Source organism: Gossypium hirsutum, chromosome A04 (assembly GCF_007990345.1).
Source record: "Gossypium hirsutum isolate 1008001.06 chromosome A04, Gossypium_hirsutum_v2.1, whole genome shotgun sequence".
Classification (NCBI taxonomy): domain Eukaryota; kingdom Viridiplantae; phylum Streptophyta; class Magnoliopsida; order Malvales; family Malvaceae; genus Gossypium; species Gossypium hirsutum.
Window position 1 is genome coordinate 62,066,826 of NC_053427.1, and position 9,418 is coordinate 62,076,243.

At 36.5% G+C, this 9,418-nt stretch overlaps 1 protein-coding gene across 2 annotated transcripts; it reads right to left on the bottom strand.

Moving 5' to 3' along the window:
• Nucleotides 1-2,168: 2,168 nt before the first annotated feature.
• On the bottom strand, nt 2,169-3,962 carry LOC107948530 (embryonic protein DC-8). 2 transcript variants are annotated; one of them, XM_041111291.1, is made up of 3 exons: nt 2,880-3,962; nt 2,521-2,798; nt 2,169-2,301 (listed from the first exon to the last, which is right to left on the bottom strand). In XM_041111291.1, exons 1-2 carry the CDS (start codon nt 3,855-3,857, stop codon nt 2,559-2,561), a joined length of 1,218 nt encoding a protein of 405 aa, XP_040967225.1. In that variant the 5' UTR covers nt 3,858-3,962; the 3' UTR covers nt 2,169-2,301; nt 2,521-2,558. The 2 variants fall into 2 exon arrangements, with proteins under 2 accessions (XP_040967225.1, XP_016738603.1); XM_016883114.2 differs by lacking the exon at nt 2,169-2,301 and having other exon boundaries at nt 2,329-2,798.
• Nucleotides 3,963-9,418: the final 5,456 nt, after the last annotated feature.

Sequence of the window (9,418 nt, forward strand, 5' to 3'; positions counted from 1 at the left end):
AACTGTGCCCTAGATTCCTACAGTAATTGCATAACCTCGATTGGTCTGCCCACTCCCAAATATCCTTATTATATTGTATACAAGTTGAGTTTGGTTGACCTTTTGGCTTGCACCACATGTTAATATCAGGTACCTACTAGAAAGGAGCTGACTATATGCTTTCATTTGGGATAAGTAGGAATTCAGATTCCCAGACATTATATGTGTGTTATAGTTTGTAAACTTTGTCAATGTAGGTCATACAATCTACACGTGTCGACATGTCGATGTTACATGTGCACATGAATAACGAAGTACTTGAAATCTCCCTCAGGAGTTTTCAGCAAGGCAAAAAAACCAAGCCAATAATGTTTTAAAATTTTAACCTAAGATTCTATGGTTGCAGATTGAAAATTATCCTAGAAATCCTGGGTTTTAGAGGCACAAAGTTAGGGTTAGGGTTGCGGTTGAAATGGCCAGAGAGAAAACCTATACTACGCCTTTTCGTCTAAAATGGCAATGAAAACGCTTCCTACAGGGCATGTTTTCTTTCTGGGCATTTCAACCCTAACCTTAGCCCTAACTTTGTGCCTCTAAAACCCAGGATTCTTAAGATAATTTTCAAACACTACAACCCGAGAATCTCGGGTTGAAATTTCAAAACATTATTAACATGATTTTTTCCTCCCACATCAATTATATAAATGAGAGTTTCCATTCCCCTATTCCATCATCCCTCTCACCCACCGTCTCCTTTAAATTCATTTTTTTCTTACGTGTTGAAATTTTCAGGTTGAAAGATTTATTCTCTTTTTCTTTCAGGAGAGACATAATCATAGTTTTAAGTTGGTTTGGGTTCGAGATGATGTTGTGGAGCTCGGTGGTCTAAAAATTTCACCTGCCATGTGAGGATGGAGCTATCGCTTGAGAAGCTGGGATCACATTGCAACTCGAAGTCCTAGTTGGCACCGATTAAATAATCACAAGTTGAAGTGTATCTAGGGCTTCAAGTTTTCAAAGGTTATGCTGTAAAGGAGTGGAGTATAACTAAGGCCCTAATTGGTATAGTTTCACTTATCAGAGGAGGATACTTTATAAAACTCATATAGAAATTTAGGTTCATAGTCATAGCGAAAAGCACAGGGACCTCTTTGTATACTCAACTTACTCGTTTTCTCCACGAAAGACTTCGAACTATTGCGTTAACCTATGACAGAATTGGCAGCAACAAGGTTTGCAATGGGGAAGAGTTATTCCGTCCAATTTGCAGTTCTTTTTCTGAACAACACAACAACTCCCCGTTGGAAACCTTGTTGCCTCCAACTTTGTCACAAGTTATAGTAACAAGCTTATCACTTTTGGTGAGACGGATGAAATGCATTACTTGATTATACTGGAAATCCCTTGTGTTTTTTGTTATGATTATGATCTTAGACTTCTGTATGCATTCTATAAAGCATTCTTCTCTAATGAGGTGAAATTAGTTTTCGTGCCCGCATAATCACTCTCAACTAAACCCTTAGTGATACTCCATCCATTGACAACATGACCTTTATAAACTTAAAAGGCCATACTAACGCGTGACTGTTTAATCAGCGTTATTAAAATATCTTGAGTTGCAATGCAATCAAAGAGTGAAGGAGAGTGAAGACCCATCTTTACACGACAGGTAAAAATTTTAGTTGCATCATCGTAAATTCAATGTCTAAGTCAATAAACTTCTAACTTTTAACCAAAAATAAATATTTTACCTTAAAATTAAATTAAATCAGCATTTTTTATTACTTTTAAACAAGACCTGCTTAGTTGACAAAAATTGAATCCCAACTCAACCACGTCTGAACTCGTTTACATTTACATTATATCCCATTGCCTACAAATACAAGTATTTAACTTGGTTTACAAGTATACGATACCTCACGGCTTAAGTTACAAGTAGACAAGAACATATACGCATTTAAAGATGATCCCAAACACTGCCTTCACCACCGCCGACTACTTGGGGCCTGTTTCTTCATTTTAACGATTCTGCATATAATCTATTTTCAAATTTAAGGCCCTTAACTAAATTCTTATTGAGTTCAGTTGTTTTGTGATGTGCAAATATTCCAATATGCTCCATCATCTCACCCGATTTGATCTAAAAGGAATTCCAAAAAATCAGATAAAAAAGAAAAGAACAGAAAATATAATGTATAGGCTTCAACGGGGAAAGCCCATTGGTGTCTTAACTTCATTAGAGGCCCAACATCTACCGGAATCTTTAAAGGAAAACATATAACTCCTTATACGCAATCAAGTCCATGAAGATGAAATCGGCTTCTGCATTAAAATGAAGAAGAGATCTGGTTATCATGTAACTATAACCCATATTCGCTCTATTAATTTTTGGGTGGCTTTTATTTATACATCATTTCCAGGTATTCCTGATCAAACGAGAAAAAAAGCACTCCATAGCGGAACAGATACAAAAGCAGAAGCAAAACCGTGGAAACAAAAACACCACAATAGTCCACCCACCCTACATATATATATACATACTCTCACACACACCAACGGAATGTGCAGTGCTTTAAAGATCACAGATTGGTTTTGTCCGATCGATCATAAACGCCTTCATCATTCACACGCCCCACATCGTTGAAAGTTTGGCCACTCATCTGATCAGATGCTTTCAGTGTAGAAGCAAAAGCTCCTGGTCGTGTATCTTCAACTTTCACCACCACCCTCTCTGAAACCCCACGACCACCATCATCACCTTTCAGCTTCATCTCTTCCATTTTCTGTCTAGCTGACTCCGTTGTTTCGCTCAACTTTTCCTATATTAATTTAACCAAACATTTAGTACACAATACAGTGGTTGACAAAAAAGTGGGAATAATTAAGATTCATATGATTACCTTGGTGCTATCTGCAGTTTCGGATGCCGTGTGCTTCGTTTCTTCAGTTTTTCCAGTGAGGAAGCTCATGGTCTTCCTAGCAGCATCAGCAGCTGAGTCTTTCAACTCCCCAAGCTTACTAACACCGGTATCCTTGCCTTCCTTTGCTTTATCCACAGTATAATCTGAGTATTCCTTTGTCTTCTCCACTGTAGCATCTCTTCCTTCTTTAGCCTTCTCTGCCGCATATTCCGTCCCCTCTCTTGCCTTCCCCGCCGCTTCCTTCGCCTTTTCGGCTGTCATGTCCTTTGCTTCCTTGGCTTTCTCAGCTGCATAGTCTTTATACTCAGAAGCCTTCCCTGTGATATTATCCTTGGCTTCTTTCGCCTTCTGCGAAGCCGAGTCCGTAGTTTCCTTGGCTTTCTGAGAAGCATAATCTGCATAATCAGCCGCCTTACCGGTCACCGCATCCTTGGATTCCTTCGCCTTCTGGGCAACATAATCTCCATACTCGGAAGCTTTACCTGTTACTGAATCCTTTGATTCTTTGGCCTTCTGGGCGGTGGAGTCTCTGGTTTCCTTTGCCTTGTGAGCAGCATAATCTGTATACTCACAAGCCTTTTCCTTGGTAGCATCCGTTGCCTCTTTCGCCCTCCTTGTGGCGTCCTTTGTCTTGTCAGTTGCATAGTCTTTGTACTCACCAGCTTTATCTTTCATCTCCCATGTCTTCTCTGTACCTCGACCAGTGAAATCCTCAGCCTCGTGACCCTTATTACCTACGACGGCCCCTTTGGCATGCCCGAACGTATCTTGCACCGCCCTCAACATGCTCCCAATAACTCCGGGCCTCTGTTGCTGTTGCGGCGGTGATTGATCCCATTCCTCCCTATAAGCAACTCTTTCTTCATAATCTCTTTCTCTATTAACATCCCTGAGTTCGTCCGCTGCTTGTCTTGCTGCCGCCTCGGCCCTTTGCTCCTTCTCTTGCCTTGTCGCCATTGTTGTTCAAATCTCAAACAAACAAAGAACTCGGTGGAAAACAGATAATAATATTACAGGTAATTCAGAAGAAATGTATATATGATCTTTGGATCTTTGTACGTTTTATAAGCTGGTGAAATGCTTTCGATGGATCTATAAACAATTAGCTTTAATCCTGGGAGGATGACACGTAGGTGAAGAACGTTTAATCTGATTGGTCGCCACGTGTTTTAGTGAGATGATGAGTTCACACGTTGCAGGAACACTTGCAATGCTAGTCTCAGTGATTTATATGAAGCGGTGGATGGATTGGTGCTGCCTGTGGCTGTGACAATCAAAGTCGGTATCTTCTTTATTCATGCAGTATGTTTCCACGTGTTTTTTCATACGAAAGTCGCACAATACTCGGCAAAATTAGGCATATATATTTAACCTTTTAAACGGTTTTGTTTGAAGAGAAAGTATTTTATAAAATTGTGATTTTTTATTATTTTTATTTTTTTAATAGGAAAGTAAAAAATTAAATTTTTACTAAAATTGTTTTTGATAAGAAATATTTTTAGGTAACGTGGCAAGGAGAAATGGTGAAAGAGTATCCAATGCTTTGTGTAAAAAAGTAATAAAAAAATATTTTTAGATGTCAAGTTAATGCTTGATTAGCATTGCTCTACTGGAAATGTTATACTAGTGTTATATGCTTAGTTTGTCGATGTCGAGGAAGGTGGTCCTAGTTTGACAATAGTTCCAGTTAATTTGTTTTGAGAACAGGAAGCAGAAAGTCCAACCACATGATTGTGTAGTGTTTTCATGACATTGTTGGAAAGCTCATATTAGGGAATGTAGGAATCCTCAATGGGAAGGCATTCTTTGGTTTTAGCTCTCGATTTTCAACTTTGGTGTACAGTCGAGGTTAGTTAGTAACTCGAACATTGAGACCCCGACACGAAATTTTGTGGCTGCTTTTTCAACTTTGGAATGCCAATGTTCTATACTGGAAACACTTATGCGAGTATCCCATCAAGTTACATGGGTGCGCAATTCTTAAGTAATGTTTTAATGTAGGGTTGATGAGAACGGATGGTATTCTCCCTACAGTAACATCCTAAATTAGGGTCTAGTCGGAACAATGATTTTGAGACCACAAACCCGAAATAGAAATAATTATTTTATAATTATTTGATGATCCATGATATGATTGCTTGTTTGTGTGAAATTTTCATGAAGGAATTCTATGCCTAAAGTGTCCAATTTGACTTTAGGAACTAAATTGAATAAGTTGTAAATCTTGTGTTCTAGAAGCTTCAAGCATGAAATTGCATTGGATTATTAATTAGAGGTCCTTAAATAGAAATTTGACCAAGTTCTAAAATTTTAGACAAAAATGGGCATGAATAGGAAAAATTGGAAAGAAAGGCCTTAAGGGCATTTTACTCATTTGGTTAATAAAAGAATAAAAAAGGAAAAATCAAGCAAAAATGATGTTCATCTTCTCTAAGGGTGCCAAAATTTGGGGAGTCTCCATAGCTAGGGTTTTCAACTTTTCAAGCTTGATTGTAAGTGCTCCCAAGCCCCTTTTTAATGTTCTTTACATTTTTTAAGTTGTCATCAACCGATCTAGCTATTTCTACCATTATTTTGAGCTACGGTTCATATTCAAAAACTTATCCATGTATGACATGCATGTATTTTGGTGTTTAACGGAGGAATATGAATGTTTGATATGTGATAAACATCTTTTACTAAGTGATTTTTAATGAAAACACCTAAAAAGGACTTGTTTGTAAAAGGTGTAAAAATGAGTAGTAAAATGTGAAATAAAGGAAAATGTTGGCTGATATGAACATGGTGTAGGTTCAGCCAGGCTTGGATAACCAAAAGAATGCATGCATTTCATTTTACGAGCCTAAGGACTAAAGTGTAAATAAGTGAAAAGTTAGGGGTAAAAGGTAATTTTACCAAAGTATGTGTTATTGGTCGATATGAGCAATGTGTGTATTGAACAAGTTAAATTTAGCATTATAGATAAAAAAAAACGTGATTCGGGTCTTGATCGGGGGAAAAACAAGGTTTACGAGGATTAGGCTCGTTTCTATCATTTTGTATCGAGGTAAGTTCATTTGCAAATAATACAAAATTTACCATACTTTAAATGCTTTCATATTTCATGTATGGTAAGTACATACATATTTAATGTGACGTTGTATCATGTGTTTATTGCCTAAATTTTACCATGAATTATGCTTTGATTATTCCATGAATATGTGATTGGTGTTATGAGTATTGAAATCGACGTTATGAGCAAGTTGGATAGAAATGTGGTATCGAAGAATCCCGTTTGAACGTTAGGAATAGTTTAGGAAACAAGTGACATGTCACTAGGAACTATGTGATCTAAACTCATTGAGTTGTGGTCCGAGTTCATGATATATGTGACACATGTTTTGGCGTTCCGAGTACTGGTCTTGTATGTTCTACCGGGGACTGGATAGTCCAGCATGTGTTGCGAATGTAACATCTCGATTTTGGGCCTACTCGGAACAGTGGCTTCGGGACCACAAATTCAAGGTCATAAAATTTATTTTAAAATTCTTTTGAGGATTATAGCATGATAATATGATTGTGTAAAAATTTTCTTAAGAAATTTTACCGTTTGAATGGTTAATTTGTGAAAAAGGACTAAATCACATAAAGGATAAAAATTTTGTTCTACTAGCTAAAGGTGTTAAATAGCTATGGAACATTAAATTTGAGGTCCTTACTATGTAAATAGACAAGTAAAAATGTGGTGGCTGGACATGGAATTTTTAATTTTGAAATTGGTCAAAGTTAGGTGGGTTGGTGACTTAATAGATAAAAAAAAGAAAAAAATAGGAAAAGGCTATCATCTTTTCATCTTTCCACTGATTTTTCTCCAAGAAAATAGCCATGGAAGCTTGAACATTTTCAGCAACTTACAACCCTTATTAGTAAGTCATTTTGATGGTCATTTTTGTTGATTTTTGTATTTTTTGAACCCTTATAGCTTAATCTAGCTAATGAATGGACTATTTTGCACTATGGTTGAAAGTCTAGGGTTTTTCCATGAGAGCATTAATGTTGTTTTCTGAATTTGTATGGAATAAAATGAATCTTGGTTGTTAGATAAACAACTTTTGTTAAGTGATTTTCATGAAAACACCTAAAGAGGACCTTTTTGTAAAAGTTATAAAATAGGTGGTAAATGTGTGAAATAACTGTAATTGTGAGCTTTTATAAGCTCAATAAAGGTTCGGCTAGGCTTGGGTAGTGAAGAAATTGGATGAAAATCATTTTACGAGCCTAGGGGCTAAATTGTAATTATTTAAAAGTTTAGGGGTAAAACATAATTTTACCAAAATATGATTTATGGGCTGTTTTGAATAATGTGATAATTAAATAAGTGAAATTTGTTATTATAGATAAAGAAAAACGGATTCCGGGCATAGATAGGGGAAAGAGCAAGATCTTGGACCAAATCGAATTAGTTGTTCATATTTTGTACCGAGATAAGTTTGTGTGTAATTGATATAGCATTCTAATATGTATTTAACCTTTAATGTTGCATGAATCATATACTTGTCTTTGCAAATATTATTGATGTTGTTCTATGATAAACCGTAATTTATACATGTTTATATCCCATGCTTAGCACATTTATGGATGGTTTCTCCTTAGATTTGGTGAATTCGATGCTCCTAATTCTTTAATTTCATGTTTTAGACTTAGGTGAGCATAGAAGAGTAAAAAGAGCGAGAAACCGGCCAAAAACGGAGAAAATGGACCCACATGGGAAATCAATACGGCCTGGACTTCCCCACACGGACATGTCTCACGGCTGTGTTCCTTTGGCAAGATCGAAGCACAACTTACACGGGTAAATTACACACCCATGCCTATTCAATAGCCTTGACCATGGGCTAGAGTAATCGCACACGAACGTGTCACACAAGCGTGTCCCTGCCAAGCCTAAGTATAACCCTATTCGAGAAAGGCCAATTTTGAGGGTTCTTAGGCATTCTAAAGCCTATTTAAACACCTAATGAGGCACTTAGGAGGGGGGACGCAGAGTAAGAGGTAAGGAATTACTCAAGGGAAGCCGATTGGTCCATCTCAGAAGCTGGATTCATCATCAAGACTAAAGATCTCCCTTCAATTTCCATTCAGGGGTTTTGAATTTTCTTTATGTTTTGTATTCATTATTCTTCTGAGATGTTTTCTTCTAAAATTATGAACTAAACCCCTTAAATACCTAAGGGGAATGAAACCTAAGATGGATCTTGTTATGATTATCTGAATTGTATGATAAATATTTGACTTGTTCTTAATTATGTGTTCTTAATTCTTGTTTTAATATTCCAGGATATTGATTCAAGTTAATGCTCTTATTCAGAGGAGGAATAGACCCTGTGTAAGAGTAAATTTGTCATAATTAAGCGAAATTGATTTCACGTCTAGAGATAGGGTGATAAGATTTTGCCTGATTAGGGTGAAACCTAATAAGGGGATCCATAGATCGAGTTAATGCAACACTAAGTGTTAATTATAAAGAGATTTCAATTAATCAACCTAGGGTTAGACTTTATTAGTCTCAAGAGAGATAATAAGATAACTTAGGGATTTCTACGGATCAAGTCAAATGAATAAATCGTCTGATTCAGAGTCAAATAAGAAGTGAAGTCTAGGTGGATTTTTTCTTAGGTATTGTCTCAATCAATCGAATTTTCCCAAAAGCTTTTCCCTAATTTCTTTCTGTGTATTCTTAGTTTAGTAATTAGTTGAGATAACCAAACCTCTTAATTTTTAGGCTAGATAATAAAAAGAAAGTAATTACTAGTACTCTTGGTTCCTTTGGGTTCGACAATCCGGTCTTGCTAAAGCTATACTACTGTTCGATAGGTACACTTGCCTTCATCATGATAATAGTTAGTTTCAAGAACGATTAATTATAAATTTTTAAAACCTGTTGCAAATATCGTATCATTCGACAAAGAATTGAGATGATAAAAGCAAGCTGAACCTTAGGAATACTTAGGGTACAAATATCACGACATTTAGGGTGATGGGATCTCCTATAAGACCATATCTGGGATATGAAGTTGATATGAGATCCCATGTAAGACCATGTCTGAGACATGGCATTGGCATCGAGTTGTGATCCCATGTAAGACCGTATCTGGGATATGGCATTGGCATCTTACTACGTGAATAAGGTTTCCCAAGTATCCCTTAGTATTCCAAGTGGTTCAACGGGTAGTCCAAGGATGTGTTAAAGATATGACGAGGTAGGATCATGTTGAAAAGGGTACAGGTATGTACGCCAAGCTCGTAGTTATTGAGATTATGAAATGCTACGAATTTGGTAAGATGAGAATGAAGGAATTATGATCTTGGTTTCTATTGAACTTTATGTAGATTGATTGAGATAGGATATGACTACAATGATTATTGAGAATGAGATGATTTAAGTTAAGTTATGTATGTGTATGAAAATGCATATTTGTATTGGTTATTAATTATACGCAAACTTATTAAGCTTTATGCTTACCCCTTCTCTTTTATAT